Source organism: Scardinius erythrophthalmus, assembly GCF_964197995.2.
Source record: "Scardinius erythrophthalmus genome assembly, chromosome: 12".
NCBI classification, from domain to species: domain Eukaryota; kingdom Metazoa; phylum Chordata; class Actinopteri; order Cypriniformes; family Leuciscidae; genus Scardinius; species Scardinius erythrophthalmus.
Genome location: NC_138232.1, coordinates 5,605,563 through 5,622,890, shown reverse-complemented (window position 1 = coordinate 5,622,890; position 17,328 = coordinate 5,605,563). Strand labels below are relative to the sequence as shown.

Genomic DNA, 17,328 nt, shown 5'->3' with positions numbered 1-17,328 from the left:
CAAGTAAAGCTTTTCCAGCTCATGAAGGAGCATAATTGCTGTGTTTTGTGTGAAATAGCAAGAAGAGTTATAATGGTTAGTCCTTAATATAGTGAACGCTTCACCTATAATCCCACACAACAACACAGTGATGAAAATTCAAGAATTACATCTCTCTAGTGTGGCCGGAAACAAATATGGTACTGTCAAAATTACATTTTCAAGAAAAACAGGCCCTACTTATTATTGTGGAGAATTACTCATACAGTATATCTTATCTTAGCTAGTGCTAATCATTTGAGTGCAGTGGCTTTGTGTACATGCAGGTCATGAGTTAGTTTTAAGGATGACTTTAGGGAACAGTGTTGGGAACGCTACAGGTACTTTGAAACTGTAGTTTGCTATAGTTTACTATAACTATATGATCACATCTCTCGGATTTACATCATGTAAATTCATCCATTTCTCCCAAAAAAGTAAGTGGCCGTTGAACAAGGCGAAGAATAGATTAAACTTTATATTTTCACTTCGTTAAATTATAATTGAAAGGATTATAATTGCAGCTTCCATCAGCGTATGGAATTTGTATTAAAATAACAAACTATAAATGAATTTTTTATAGTACTTCATTTAAATGTCTATTTGAATGTCTGAAACCTAAAGTAAACATTATGTGGTTAAAAACAGTGAATAGTTGGGGGGACTAATTGAAAACTGATCTGAGGGGTCAATGCCCGATTTTGCCCCCTCTTGGCACTGAACATGTAATACGCATGCATGCGCATGATGTCACCGTTTCCACAAATTTGTGTTTTATTAGTTTACACAAAGACAATAGAGGTATCGTCTGCAAAAACGCGCACTTTGAAACCCGTTTTTCAGTCTGCTCTTGCTGGGGAAACCGATTTGCAAACTATTCATATTAAATTGGTCTCTAAAGCTTTTCAGTTTAAATCGAAAACAGCACAACAACTTCTTTCTGTAGTTTTAACTCCTGTTTTCTTTCAGATATCCTCTGCTTATATGACATCAAAGGTTATTTCTGTACTAGTCTGGAGTGGATCTTAGAAGACCCGTCTGGCTTTATACGAGTCTCGGCTGCAGTCTGGGTCTTGACTACTTAAAGAAGCACCTTCACCCTTCACAGTTCTCATTGTCTTTGATGTCGGGTCTGTTCATGAGGGCAGAGGAGATGAACACAGTCTACTGAGCGCACGGCCCATGCAATGACCTATCAAAATCATTTTCTTTCGGGGTTTTTTTTTCAACATCTTGACTTTCTCTGATAGTACATTATATGCAATCTGCAAATGTTTTAAACAGTATTGTTTTAATGCATTCACATGGCCTCACTGCATTTCCTGATGTCATAATGCATTACTTTTATGATTTTTGTATAAAAATATTTTTTTTTGCTGGCCAATCAAATGACTAAGGGGACGTTTACACTACCCTGTTTTCAACTAAAAACTTTTTCTGCATTTTGGTTGTCCATTTACATGACAACGGTGTTTTGGGGGCCTGAAAACACAAACTTTTGAAGTGCAAGTTTTTGAAAACGATACCGTTATCATCTCTGTGTAAACAAAAACTTGAATTTGTGAAAACTGTGACTGTTGAGTCTATAGGTGCGTAGTTTCTTTATAAAGTGACATCGCCAGCTACTGGCCTGGCAGCAGAATAGGGTTTTTTGTCGGTTTCGCAGATCCATGAGAATGGGGATCATTTTGACAACGCTGTCGTCTGTACAAGAAAAACACACAAGAAAGGGTTTTCTGTTTTTAGAAAATCATTCTCGTGTAAATGGACCCTAAATGTAATTTTGTTTTGATTGATATGGCATCCATTTCATGCAATGCATTGGAAATGAAAGGTCAAGTCGAGTGTCTTGCATTGTGGGATACTTCCTCCCACCTATTTTAAATTAAATGATTTAATGAAAAAATTAAATAACCATGAAATTTTCAGACACAGATTCAGATTCTGTTTCCTCAGAATGACCCCATACCAGTTTTGTTTCCTCAGTGTCTGTAGGATTGTAAAGTGTTGCAGATGTTCGAATGTCATTACTGGGAACTGTGGGATAGTAAACGAGAAACAGAACTTCAGCGCCTAAGAAAAGTTGCTGTTCAACATTTTGGTCCCTTTATTAATGTTGTCACAATTCCAAACAACAGAACCACCATGGTCATGAAATTACCAGCTCTACATACCACTTTGCTAGACAAATAAATGATAAATAATCATCAAAGAAAATAATGAAAAATACACATAGTGAAGTCAAACAAAAAGCAGGCAGTGAATTCATTAAAATTCAAAAGGATAAAAAATAAAATCACAGTCCAAAAAAATGAAAAAAAAAAAGTGCCGTAACCTTTGTTTTCAGTGAAACATTCATATATTCTTCTGCAAAATACATTTCAGCAGTTCAGAAACAAACATCACAGTCAAGTCACAGTTTTCGTGCAAAACTCTTGGATTTACAGTTAAATTCACTTGCTTTTTATCACACTGAAAACATGTAGATGTTTTGGAAAAATGTTGTATTCAGTTGCCAGCTGTTTATTAGTCAAAGTGTAGCGACACAATGTTCCTGATATGCATCTTGTCTATGGTTTGGTGGCAGTCCTTCAGTTTAATGTGAGAGTATGGCACTTCAAATCAAACGATGCAACAGGATTTACAAATACTGTAGATACAAATAAACTTTGGGGGTAAATCTCACAAAAAAAGTTCCAGGACATAAAAAAAAAAAAAAAAGATGATTTCAGTTAAATTCTGTTTTTTCATAAAGCAATTTTTTGTCTTTATTTTAATTCTTTTGACATTGGGATTTTTTTTTTTTGCCTTACAGTAGACAATTAACAATTAATGGTCTTAAAATAGCCTCTATTTTCTTGATGCTAAATATAATTTCTTATTATACAGTAGTATATCATTATTTGTGAGATTCACCCCTGGAGGTAACAGACATATAAAGTGCAAATGACAAACAGAAAATACTTTAGATAAATTTTTAATCTTTACCATTCACTGCCTACTAGAAACCAAAATGGCAACATCTATTTCTAGAAAGAACAAACACTAAAAGAAAAGACAGAAACAGCAATAGAACAAATATTACCCAAAACCTCCAACTTTCCAACATCTTTATGCTGGTCTGTAGGCGAGCGGCATACGTGTATGAGAAAGCAGGCAGAGTGAAAACGCACCGAAGGGAGGAACCACAAAAATCATCAGAATAACAAAAATATCCATCCTCACACTTCTCTGCAAATGCGCTTAAGCTTTGTTTTGAATGTTTTTATTTTTTTAATTTTCTTTAAATCTGTACAGAGCTCAGGGAAAGTCTATTTGGTTGATCCCAGCTGGCATGTAGAAAGAAGCTTTTTTTTTTTCTTCACCGTTGTTCTTTACATTGATGGGTAACATTCAAGGCGTATAACTAAAAAGGAAAAGAACTGTACAAGATCACTTCACGGTCCAGGATACACGCTCTGATGCTGGACATTGACAGAAGAAGAAAGAAATGGCAAATTATGTTTTGTTTTATTTATACAGTATTTTACAGTGAAGGGCTGAACTTTAGTTCCCTGTTCTCATCACAGAAGCTCAGAGGAAAGCCTGAACGATGAGTTTGTGATGAGATGAGATGTCATTCTGGAGGAGAAGAGAAGATTGCTTTGCTTGTTTTTCCCTCTTCTTCACCTTTCGTACGTTCAGAAGGCGTTCAAGCTTTCCAGAGCCACCTCGTAACAGAATTTGTACTGCTCCTAAACAAAACCAGAAGCGATTGCGACATGTCATTAGCAGTTCAAAGGCAGAGAAAAGGACATTGTCCCTTTAACCCCTGTATTAATAATGCAGTATGATCAATATACGCTCGCGTTTATTAGAGGAAAAACATCTGCTTATAATGGAGAAACAGGGTCAGCAGCCATAGCTAGTTGATACATTTACATTGTGCACACTGTAATAAGAATGTCACTCTAGCCAATGGCTTGTCTAGATTTATTATTATTAAATTGTTTTTGCAAGCACGAATGCAATTATTTGTATAGAGACACTACTTTTTACATTTTACATTTTCAGTATCTCCCCAACCAACCCGGAACAAACTGCCTTAGAGGAAATGAATTAGTTAAAATTCAAAATAAATAAGTACTAAAATAATTAAGAATCTAATAAAATTTCAATTAAAAATAAGTAAATGAATGAATTCCGGTTGTTTGTCATAAAGGTTTTTTTTTTTTAAGAGGTTGCACTCACAAATAGGAAATATAGCTGCTAACATTTTTTTTTAAGTGAGTATAAATAACATAAAAATCACAAAAGATATTTCCATGAATTTATTCAGATAAAAGATTAATTTCTTTTCCAGGACAGGAAATCTCAGTTTTAAAATTCCCTGCTATTTCCAGGTTTTCCATGGCCATGGGTAACCTAGTCTACAGCCAGACCTTTCACTGGCCCAGGATCGCCCAGAGGCCGTTTAACTGACATATAAAGAAACCAATCACAGTTCATTTTGTTCCGCATCATGTTTAGGGGAGTGAAAATGTAGCGTTTGTCCCTACAATATAAGACCGGTGTGTAAAACTCTTGGACGTATTTTAATGAGTCTATGCCGCGAACATTACATAGTTTACACTTTTGAAAATCCAGTGTTTAGTTGATCCAGATAAGCACTCATTGGGTGCGTTCCACTTCACTTTTAGACATACACTCGCCAACTTCCCTAAGCACTTCCCCCGAGCCTCCATTTTGATGAGTTCCACTCTGTCAAGTGGGCGAGCGAGGGAAGTTTATGTGAATAAGCCCTCGTCCCCTCGATTTACACTTCAAGCAGCTCTAAATCCCACAATTCAGTTTGATTGTGACTTCACAGCAGATTGCGCCTAACTGTAGTGTATGATATATTAATTATTTTGAGAATTACTTGCATAATAGTTTATAATATATTATGTTAAGGTTTAATCGCATAATACTTGTGGCTACCTTATGTTCACAGTCAAAGTTTATACGATTGATATTTTTTTTCCGTTATTTTATTTTTCTCCAACAGCTCACCTATAGGATTTTATATGTTTCCTCCAACGACTTGTATGCATATAGAATGGTGCATAAAAAAAATAAAATCATGCAACACACACACATCTCCCGGAAATCCTGTAGAATTCAACCAATCAAATGACGACTTCGAAACTCCTGAAGTTTCCAGTTAAGTGTGCCATATGCATTAGACGTTCATCCAGCAGTCTGTGGCCAAGACGTCTGGGTAATATTTTCGTCAAGGATCATATCAGATGCACAGCTGTGGAATCGTTCAGTTTTCTCCAGCTGAGCGAGATGTTTCGAGAGCAATCAGTGAAAAAAGTACAGGACAGATGTCTAAATATGCCTGAAATGGCCTTCAATTGGATACAAGATGGGTTTTTTTAGAACTGCAGAAAGTACAGATGTCTGTCTCGGGTTTGAGGAGAACCAATGATTACTCTCTTTTTCTGTCTCAGAGCGATGAAGATCAGCAGACAAGAAAAAAGCAACTAAAAAAAATAAAAGCTTCCCACTAGATGAGACCTGTGATCGGAACTAGTGTAGAAGAAGCTAACTATTACAAATGACTAACAAAGAAGCAACTCATGTTAATGCCTGGAACGTAACAAGCCTATTGGCTTTTTCCCCCCAAAAGTCCATTTATTATGTCCAGCCACATACTAAATATAAATACACATTAATTATACACAATAAAACTAAAACACACTAATATACTGTTGTGACAGACATGTGTAACTCACCATTGTCTCCACCATGTTGGCTTTGTTGTTCCTCAGTGTCTTTACTGTGTGGAATACGTCCACAATGTTCTGCTGCTGGATCATCTCACAGATGCTACAGATGGCACAAAACGTCCCGCTGCGTCCTCCACCAGTCCTGAAGAGATCAACAACAATAAGCCATGAGAAACAAATCACATATCCCATAATGTCACAGATAAGCAGAGTTAATATCCCATAAAATCACAGCTTGACTTATGCTACATTTCTGAAGATCGTACAGCTCCAACCTTAAAGCTGATGTGTGTCGTTTTATTTTCATGTAAAAATAGTTTCTCGTATCCCAGTGTAACGTGCAGCCATTCGTAGGTTGATTCCCTACAACCTCCGACCACTGATGTCGTATTATGCAAGGTTTAGAAGAACAGTCTTTACTAAATTGCTTTAGATTACTTAAGCAAGACTGAGGGTTGGATGTCTGCTTAAACAGAGGACATTGCAGAAATAATGTTAAATCAAATATTTATCACTGATCACGGGTCAGTTTTACACGATTAGCATCAGTACAATAATGTGAGACAATCATCTTCAAAATGAATCGTGCGGTTTGCAGAATGGCAGCATTACTGTGACATTTTTAAATAATTTCTCTCAGGGAAACTGCTCTGCATTCAACAGCTGAACTTTTTTGACAGTGATGGGAAAGTAATGAAGTTGTCAGATCTTTTGTATCTCTCTGTCTTTAATTTGTGACGGTGATAAGATTGTCCTTGGCTCAAAGGCTGTGCGGTTTCATCCTTTAGTCCTTTTAAAGCTGCAGTTTTAATCTACAATTCTGTATCGACTGGTTTAAGGTGCACACAGACTTAGATGAAAAGCTATGAAATGCACATCTTGAATGGTCTAAATGTGCTGTATTACAGGCGTGTAGGCATAGTCTGTAGTCTTCATTTGAGCTACATTAACAGTGTCTGTCAAAAACTATAAAGAAATAAGTCTGACATTAAGTACAACAATTGTACAATTAAAATATGATCAGAAAGGCATTACATTGCAGGTTTATACAGCACATCTGCTATGTGTTTTTCTCTGTTTTATTAGTCAAATCTGCTCCTCCCAGGGGCTCACCAACCAAGACTAACTCATTCATACGTTTCTGTGTTTATGGGTTTGTGCATAATAGCGTTGTGTTGTGGAGGTCACACTCACAGGCAGTGGACCACCGTGCGTCCATCGCCTCCGTCATACTGCTCCTGCCACTTGGCCAGTCGTCTGACCAGCTGCAGGATGGAGCGTTTGGACAATGGTGTGTCTCTGTACGCTGGCCAACCAATGAACTGGAAATGCTGGACCAGCCGGTAGCCGTCTTGAGGCTGGAAGCAGAACAGGAGATATTTTGAGAACATTTATCCAGAAGCCATTAATGTCAACTCATGTTTCACTAAGTAGAGGCTTTCACTTCAAATCAATTGACGGATCGTTTTTAGGGTTAGAGTAAGAGGTTTAAATGCATTTTCAAGTTGACTTTAACATTTTAGTTGTCTCTCCAAAGAGGCCTTATTATGCCCTTTTAGAATGTCTTGATTTAGATTTTGGAATCTACTAGATTGAATGTAAAAAAAAAAAAAACAGTTTTTATTTCATTTTATTTTTTTACATATTTGACATTGTTGCAGCTCCTCTCTTTCCAGTCTGTCAGTAACACTCTGTTCCTGTCAATATGAAACCCCTCCTTCTGAAAAGCACAATGTACTCTGATTGGTCAGCTGGACCAGTGTGTTGTGATTGGTCGACTACTTTGAGTGTGTTTGGGAAATGTCACGCCCCTTACCTTATCAGTTTCAACACACTACTAACTCTACTCAAAAAGGCTCCGCCCACTTTTTTTCTTGCATATGCCTTGGGGGAATTATGTAAATGAGTGATACTGTGACGTACGTTCCCGGAAGAAAACTCAGGACTACAATCGAGGCATTTCAAGGAGTTCAGAAACAGTGCACACTGATATAGAGAATACTGTAACTCCCTTTGGAGTGACTTTTTGCAGACCCTTTTCATGCTCAAACAGCAACATTACACACTAAATATAAATGTAAAAACACAATAGGTTCTCTTTAAATGGAGATCAAATTGAGACTTTTGCTTAAGTCTACTACAACTACTAAGATTGTTCTTCTAAAAAAAGATCTAAGATTTCAGAAAAGATCACAACATGGTCTCAAACTGCACTTAGCTCTTCCCAGCAATCCTTTAGAGAACTCAATATGAACTCAGACATTTCTCATCAATCATCTTCCTAGACCAAATGATCTGAGCTGCTATTCACATACATGTTCATACAGTATACATGTTGCTCTATACTCTTACTGGATGTCAACTATATTTTTATCTCTACGTATTTTGAGAACTCAGTTAATTCTCCCTAGCTTTGAAATAGCAGCTTTAGAACAACAAGCAACTGCAAGCTGGTAAACGATTGTAAGCATTTTGTCTGGATATATAACACTCACAGTACCTCCAATTCTTGCAGTGACACTGAAAAGCAAAAAATAAAACATCAAAACAGAAGCAAAAGCAAACAGAGACGTCAGCTGGATACTACAGTCAGACTGGATCAGCTAAATGAGAGTCATATTTCACACAATTTGCCATCGATGGAGCCATTTCATGGCAAATTTGTGAAGCTGTGGCACTTATTTATTTTGTGCCGCTATGCTGCGCCGACAATGATTAGCTACCCGGTAAACCTCGCCTGTCACCAGCGGTTAAAGAGAATGAGGGGGAAGAAAAGAGAAGGAAAGCAGGAAGAGGCGGGATGAGTCTTCTGTAACGTTTGACGCTTGGAACACGTCAAGCTTCAGTAATGACTGCTAATGTGCACCAACAGAACGCTGAAGCTAACTCGCATGGAAAAGAAGAAAGAAGAAGAAGAAGAAAAAAACGATGATCTGCTACACAAAACCGATCCATGGCTTATATCAGCTGGTGCAGGATGGTGGTCAAATTAATGTGATTTTTGTGCTCATGCATGTGTGGCTAGCAAAACAAATCACGTTGAAAGACGCATGAGATATGCTGAGTGTTGAAATCATGTGGATTGAGAAGGACTATATAGTCGTGGCCCCTTTTTGGCTTAATGTAATTTCTCACTTCACTAACTCAACTGCTGTCGCATTAGGAGTCAAATCAAAGGGACTTAAGTGAATTTTTTTATTTCTTCTTGAGCTGTAGGATTTTTGCGATAAAAGGCAGTTTTATTTTAGTGAGTCACAGTAAGGATTGTTTGATACAGTATACATATGTATATAAGGACATACATGGGGGTTCAAAATGGCTAATCTGTTGAGGTTCATCATCAGGAAATCGGTTTGAAAACCATTTTTTTTCTAGTTCAATTTGATAGTGCAAGCAGCACAAAAGAAAATCACCTTTAAAAAGTAAAAAAACTCTAAAAAACACTAAAAATTAAAGTTTTAAACAGGTTTTATTTTTTGATAATGACACTAACAGGAATAATTTGATCGTCTTGCTGTTGCTACGGCTTCCTCAGGTGAACGTGACTTTTGTTCACAAGCATCTATTTAGCAGCAGGAAAAATACACACTAACTTTTAAATGTATCTTTTGTTTTGATGCTGAAATGTTTGAAAAGTTCTTTATGAAATTGGTTATGTTATGTAAAGAAGTGTTTAGTCAGTCATTATCACAAAATAAACCCCAACATATGATCAGAAAGCAAAATTAATATGTAAATATCATATATGTCGCTGTTGCTGTCGGGCGCAAACCTTGTTTCTCTATATTTCGCCTTTTTTTTTTCATAAATCATTCCTATTGGTCACCCTTTACATCTGTGGGTTTTGCAAATATTTAATGAGTGAAAAGTATTGAAGGTAGCATGAGACTAAACCTCGTAACTCCATTGGATCCTTAAACTGTCAGTCAAAACTCGTAACTCTGTCCAGCCTCAATCTTGAATGAAGTGCCTCACACATTTTGGACAGTCTCTGCTTGTTTGCAATGCAACGGTAAATAAAGAACTTGTTCTTTGAATGAGTACAGCATTTCTAGCCTGAAAGGCTAATGTTTTGTGTATTTGAGGAGAGGAGAAGAGTGTCTTAGTCTATCATTTGTCATCCAATCATAGCCAAACTGCCTTAAATAGCTTGCGCGTAGCACTTCATCTTTAATAACATGGGATTTTGGCCAAATGACATGACATAAACTGAGCTCCCATATAGCTACAATAAACTTTATAACCTGTAAGTTGATGAAAACATAATGCAATGCACTTACTGCCTCAGATGTCACCGTTCTAATGATGGACAAAACATGTATGTCAGAAATTCGCAGGTCAAAAACCTCTAAACTCCATTTGAGCTTGATTTTGGTAAAATGTCAATATAATATAATGACACATGCAAGTAATATCTTAAAGACCCCAAACTTTTGAATTGTAGTGTACATATCAAATTTGCACCGTGGTCCGAAAAAAAAAAAACCCACTGACAACGCTCTGACAGACCTGACTGGAGCTTGTGGATCAGCCAAGGATAAAATGAACACATTTCTGACTCAGTCACGCAGAGTTATTAAACATCCAACAGTCCCTTCCCTGTGCACTGACCCCACTTACTCGTGCCATGTTGCAGATCCTAAAAATGCGATTGATAATGTCCTCGTCAATGTCAGCGGAGATGAATTCAACCTGAATGGGGCCGTAGCAGCAGGAGCCTTTCTCTGGCCAGTACTGCATGCAGAGCTGCAGCGGGGGCAAGAATTACGGCAAATAAGAACACTGAGCAGAAGTTCACATCCAGACAACGTGACTCAATAATGGACATCTAAAGAGTGCAGGAGAAATAGAAATAACTCAATCATTTTAAAGTCTACTAATTTGAACTCAAATTGCAGTGTGCCTAAGAAATCTGTTCCAATGATCCCTCACTTACTCAAACTTAAATGAGTCACATCATGATGAATCAAACTTCCTTTGATCTTCTGAGATAAAAGAGTTTGTTATACTATGAAAATATACTGTAACTTTCAGAACTCAAAGGAAAAGAGCGGAGAACTTCCGACCATTTATTGAAACTAAACAACTGAATCATCTCATTCTTAACTTCTGCAAATTTCTGACAGTAAACTAAAATGCAGACAGTGATGGAAACAAAAATATAAATATGTTGTTATCACATTAAAAGTTATTTTAGTTGTATATTTTATATACACTGAATGCATATATTTCATATACATACTGTATACACTACCGTTCAAAAGAAATGTATGCTCCCGAGGCTGCATTTATTTATAATAATAATAATTATAATGTAATTTGTTACATTTATATTGCGCTTTTCTAGGTACTCAAAGCGCTTTACATGGAAGGGGAAATCTCCTCAACCACCACCAATGATTTGATCAAAAATACAGTAAAAACTGTGATATTGTAAATATTAGAATTGGAAATAACTATTCTCTATCTGAATATATGTTAAAGGATAATTCCAGTATTTAGCACTTTGAGTCTCTTTTCTGGTTTGTTTTGGATGAACTAGAGTGGTGGACACAGAAATTTTGACGATGGGTCCTGTCTCGACTTTTTGACTCGTTTAGAATCGCCTTTGACCGCTTCAGAGTGGCTGGCTACGGGCATGCACGAACATGTCCTTAAAACAACCCTTAACATTCGTTTTCAAAACTGTGCAACTCACCGAGTGGTTAGTGGTGTTCGTTGATGATTAAAAACAAATATATCGGCGCAATGTATGATTTCCATCCGTGTTATTTGCTATAGTGGAACTATTTTTTCAGATACCTCACACCCGCTTATAAACTTCCGCTCGATATTTGAGTCTGAAGCGTCTTTTCCGTTTCCGGTAGCGCAAAAATATCAACGAGCAATGAGTCCTCAAACAGAAATCAATGGGATTTTATAAAATACCAAATAAAACACGACAGAAACTGTATTTCGCTACGCTACTTGTTTTGGAACATCAACGAACATCACTAACCACTCGGTGAGTTGCACAGTTTTGAAAACGGACATTAAGAGTTGTTTTAAGGACATGTTTGTGCATGCCCGTAGCCAGCCACTCTGAAGCGGTCAAAGGCGATTCTAAACGAGTCAAAAAGTCGAGACAGAACCCGTCACCCATCGTCAAAATTTCTGTGTCCAGCACTCTAGTTCATCCAAAACAAATCCTGACATCCTGAAAACAGTTGTCATGGTTAATATTTTTGTAGAAACCAATTTTTCAGGATTCTTTGATGAATTTATTTGAAACATAAACATTCTGTAATGTTATAAATGTCTTTACTGTCAGTTTTGATCAATTTAATGCATCCTTTCTGAATAAAAGTATTAACCCCCCCCCCAAAAAAAAATCTGTTGAACAGTAGTATATATATATATATATATACATACATATATATATATATATATATATATATATATATATATATATACATATATATATATATATATATATACATATATATATATATATATATATATATATATATACATATATATATATATATTTTTTTTTTTTAGACTGCAATTTTGGATTAGACCTCTTATTAGATTGAGAATCATCCAAAAAAAGCAATCTAACAATATGAGGAAAACAAACCCTATCATCCACCTTATTAAGAAGTGCAATAGATAACAAATGGAGGCGAGGGTCAAGTACCTCACATACCTGCGCAGCGTCCATTTCATTCAGCATCACAATGGTGGAGCAGTTGTAGTCGAACACTAGCCTCCAGAAGTCGGCCACGGTGTTGGGCAGAGGGTGCTGTGTTACGATGAAGGCTGCCGGCTGTTTGTGGCTCTAGAGCAATCAATAAGAGAACAAGTTAACTCTTCCTTCCAGCACTGAAGATGTGCCTGGACCCAACACATCCCAACGTGCCTCACATGTGTAATGACCAAAACTAAATGGAGACCAGCAGAGGGACAGGAAACACAGAGACTGAGTGATAACCTTGCCAGGGGATTCATTGACATGGACTGCCGAGGCTCCGTTTTGAGACAAACACACACACTCTTCCTACCACGGGTTGGCCGTTCAATTCATTCGCTGCTTATTCTTTTTTTTCATCTTGTTGTTCTTTATCTGAGGTGCGTGTCTTCTGCCTTGATTATCCTTTTTGGATGCTGCGTGAAGATGCTGGCTTATGGTACGAGTGTGATTATGATCAATGTGTGGAGATTACGGAGATGTGATCTAATCTTGTACTTGTTAAATTGGCTTGTTTGTGAGATTGTCACTGTGTGATCTCCTGGGCGTTCTGCTCCGCTTACCTGGGATTTATCAGAGCGCACTATGAGAAGTGATGTAATATAAAGTGTTTTAGTTATTTACTTTAAAATACAATAAAATTATATATCCGTTATAAATATATAAAGCTAAGTATATTAGCGTCCACACCAGCGGATGATAACGTTCTGTTTATAATAAGCGTGATCTGCAAATTTGTCGCCTGCAGCTTTAAAGGTTTGATCTCTTTAAATCAGGATGGATTCTGATTGGCTGTCAATGTTTTTTATCATTCATCAGCTAGAAAAAAAATATTGTGAAATTGATTCCAATGATATCCGTTATAGATGTTGTGTGAAGTCTGCTGTTCTTTTATATTTAGAACGATTTTCAGAAGTCAATCTTTATCGTTTTAGTTTTCGTCCTTGGTGTACATGGGACTATAGTCGCAACTATAGTCTCCTGTAGTCCTAACATCTGATTCATTCTAGTTTATCTGTTTGTTTAGTCTTTAAATAAACCAATCCAATAATGACTAAACTATTCAAGGCCCTACATGGCATTTGAGGTCTTTTAAATATGTAGCTTTTTAGTAGTATATAGTGTAAATGTATCAGTTCAAGATTGATGATCTTAAATGAGTTTATTCGCTCAAAAAAAAAAACTCATTGTTTTTGTGCCAAAAAACTATTGCTCTGATTACATTATGAATTGCATCATTGGAAAGTTACATATCGTCTTTTATGTAACTTCAGTGTTGCTAGCTACTTGTTAGTAGCTTATAGCTAACTACCTTTTAAAAAGAGTATAGCTTGACTCTAGTTTAACTATTTTAAATTACAAGTAACTTATAGCTTCAATGTAGTTCAAATGCAGCCGCCAACGATTTAATTGCAATCAATGTAAAAAAAAAAAAGTGGCCTATTTATTCCAGTGTTGTAGAAAAGATGTAAAATGGTCATAAATACAAAAATAATGACTGTTATACCATTATAAGTAGGAAAAAAATTACCCCTTTAAAGTTCAATGCAATACAACAAAGCAATGAAACTTACGTCCATCAGCGCTGCATTGATGTAATTGCTGGACTCGCCATCAACAGAAATGAGGAAAGGCAGGCAGCGGTCTACCGCGAGGACGTCCATGCTGCGGTTCTTATCGTGGTTACGCGGGAGCAGACCAACGCTGCAGTCCTCCGGACGAACACGCGGTGTCACTATATTCAGAGTCTGAGGAAGAAGACATGAAACACCTTTAAAACATAGAAAAACAAATTGCTCTCAAACATAAAGCTGCTCACTTGGAGAGAAATGGTACATTTATATATAAAAAAAAAAACAATTCCACTCGCACTGCTGGTCCAACCACAACCAAATGCAAATATTTTTGTAAACTGAAGGTCAGTCATTACTTATGTATAAGACACACTGAAGAACATAGAGACATTGAAAGAGATGCAGATGGAGAGAGAGAGAGACAGACAGTGAAAAATGGCTTACAAGAGAGAAAGATGCAACGCTAGATAGAGAACGAAAGATCTGGGAGGAAAGAAAGATCGAAACATATTCATCATATTTTATGAGACGCCTCACAGATCTGAAGCTTTGCTTCCCCTCAGACGGCAGCAGCTCACTCATTTCACAGGGAATACAAAACATAAAGGCACCATGAAAAGAAACAGCTCAGCTCTGGGCTTTATGGGGCTCTTGCAGATCGCCAATGGCTCGTACAAAGCGTTTTCTCCCCTGACGTCTGAGTCACTGTCTTTACTCACCTGCCTCATCTAATGCATTAAGGACACCACCACGCTTTGCCGATTGACTTTTTTAAAAGCACTTCGAATTTAGGGGAAATCATGCTGAAATCACACCAGAGAGCTTGATAAAGTTGTTAGAAATAGCCGCGAGGGCTTCAGCCATAATACAGTAGTGCCAATCGACAGCAAAAAACCTTGGAGGATTCAGTAAATTAGGCCTCCATGTGGGCTGCTCACTGATTATAGTTTAAGAGCCGCAGGAACACGAAGCATGAATCTTTAAAAACACGAATGTTTCAACCGTTTTTAAGATAAATCACAAATGAGATCTTTTCAGTGTCTCAGTTGTTCCTCCTAGATTGTAATGAGATTGAACAAATGCAGGACAATATTCTGAGAAATCGGATGTTCTTTCAGAGGAGATTTCAAACAATCCCACGAGCTAGGTTTCCATCCACGTATTTTTAAGCAAATTTTAAGATATTGCATAAAAAAAGCTGTTTGGGAAGCCAAGATGCGCATAAATTCTAAAAGTGTGCATAAAAACAATTATGCACTCTCAATTGGGGTGGATCATTTGTTTATCCAACAAGAAGATATAAGCATGATCTACGTTGGAAACGCATTTACTGAATTAATCGCTCGATGCGCAACAAAAAACTGACTTTAACTCAACAGAGGATGTGATTAGATAGCTGGACTAATTAGCAGGCCAATTTCATTGCACAGCATCTCAAATGTTGGTTTGGTTATTCTCAAATGCCTGCCCCAAAGGTTTCATGTGGTATTCCAATTTTGTGCATAAGTTAAATTCTCAACTTTGGATAAAAACATAGCTATAGACTGTTAGCTACAACTGCTCAAAGGTGAGAGATCTCAATATGAACTCCTGTTATTTCTAGTCAAATTCTAATAAGACCAAATTTATATACAATACAATAATGTTTTAGGTCTGTACTTTTACCGTATGTCTACAATTGTCTCATTTGTGTCTACAAAAGAGCAACCCGTGAGAAATAAGATTTGTAATTTAGACACAGTGACACAGTGCACTAATTCATGTAAAATCATAATACAATGTTTTGTAAAATAATACATTCGAAAGAGATCTCCTGGTGTAAGAATCGATTTCAGATTTCTTTCATAATGTTGAAATGTGTGGTGGCAAATACCAAATTATCAGCATTTTGTTGTATCTACAGTATTTTCACATCTAAGAAGGTATCTACAAAAAAACTAAATAAAACAACAACGCTATTTTGGTGGAAATGGTTTATCGTGGTCCATTTGTGTGGATTTCTCACCTGAAACTCATCTTTGATCTGGCTGGAGTTGGTCTGAGGGTCCAGTCTGCTGATGTTGTAGTAGATGGCTCTGAATTCGCACACTGGGATAGCCGTGTTCCCACACAAACACGCTTCCAGAATGGCATCATGCACAAACACATACTGCTCCTGCAGAGAGAGAGAGAGAGAGAGAGAGAGAGAGAGAGAGAGAGAGAGAGAGAGAGAGAGAGAGAGAGAGAGAGAGAGAGAGAGAGAGAGAGAGAGAGAGAGAGAGAGAGAGAGAGAGAGAGAGAGAGAGAGAGAGAGAGAGAGAGAGAGAGAGAGAGAGAGAGAGAGAGAGAGAGAGAGAGAGAGAGAGAGAGAGAGAGAGAGAGAGAGAGAGAGAGAGAGAGAGAGAGAGAGAGAGAGAGACTTACAAAAAACACTGTGGTACAGTCTTGGTAAGAGATGCTAATATCATGGTGCTTATGAAATTTAGTACCATGGTGTGTGTGTCTTAGTGTGTATGATACGTAAGCACTATGTTTTATGAATCATGTCTTGTGCTTGGTGTCCAACATTTTCTAGTTTGCCTTGTTTCTCAGCTGTTTTAAATTGTAATAATATTTCACAATATTACTCTTTATATATACATACAGTATGTGTGTGTGCGCTACAAATATACTTGAATATTATTTAATCAGTTTTAAAAAGTAATGCAATTTCTAGATTTACAAGTCAACCATTTTGAAAGCACTTTTAATTATCTCACTGATTCTAAATGACTGCAGCTGCTGGTAGGTCATATGAGAAAACCTCCCTTTGGCATTTTAGGGCTACTTTTTTAATGATAAAAACAATAATCACAGTTCTAAAATAATTGAGGGTTTGATTTAAACGTTTACATCTTCAAACCAGCCAGTGTACATAATTCATGAACATCCAAACACATACGTTTCAGAAGCCCAAACTCGAGCTGAGAGTGAATGCGGCACAGCATCACTGCAAATCATCAGGGAAATATGGAGTCGATACCCCTCACAAACGTTCGTATGGAGTGGTGCATGAACATTGATGCATGAACCGCAGTTTGCTGAAGGGGACTCCTGCCTCAGGGACGTTTTATATTGATTTAAGCGTTGCAACTTCTGATGCTAAAGTCCTGCGGCGACAGCAGCATCCCTCGAAACTGCTTCAACTGCTGCCTTAAAAATGAGATCAAGGAGGCTAATATTAAACTCCTTCCTAAACCCCAGCCCCACATATTGGCCCGAATTATCCATATTT

The 17,328-nt window shown here is 37.1% G+C and overlaps 1 protein-coding gene across 1 annotated transcript in view; it reads right to left on the bottom strand.

Annotated features, from left to right (window-relative positions):
- Positions 1–2,103: 2,103 nt before the first annotated feature.
- ptprt (protein tyrosine phosphatase receptor type T) overlaps positions 2,104–17,328 on the bottom strand; it is a gene marked incomplete at its 5' end in the record, with an annotated part of 249,208 nt that continues 233,983 nt past the window's right edge. Inside the window, 7 exons of the mRNA XM_081380101.1 lie at positions 2,104–3,752; positions 5,778–5,913; positions 6,966–7,129; positions 10,392–10,517; positions 12,460–12,591; positions 14,076–14,249; positions 16,081–16,230. Of these exons, the coding sequence (XP_081236227.1) occupies positions 3,699–3,752; positions 5,778–5,913; positions 6,966–7,129; positions 10,392–10,517; positions 12,460–12,591; positions 14,076–14,249; positions 16,081–16,230 (936 nt within the window). The 3' untranslated portion in view covers positions 2,104–3,698. The remainder of the gene's footprint in view (positions 3,753–5,777; positions 5,914–6,965; positions 7,130–10,391; positions 10,518–12,459; positions 12,592–14,075; positions 14,250–16,080; positions 16,231–17,328) is intronic.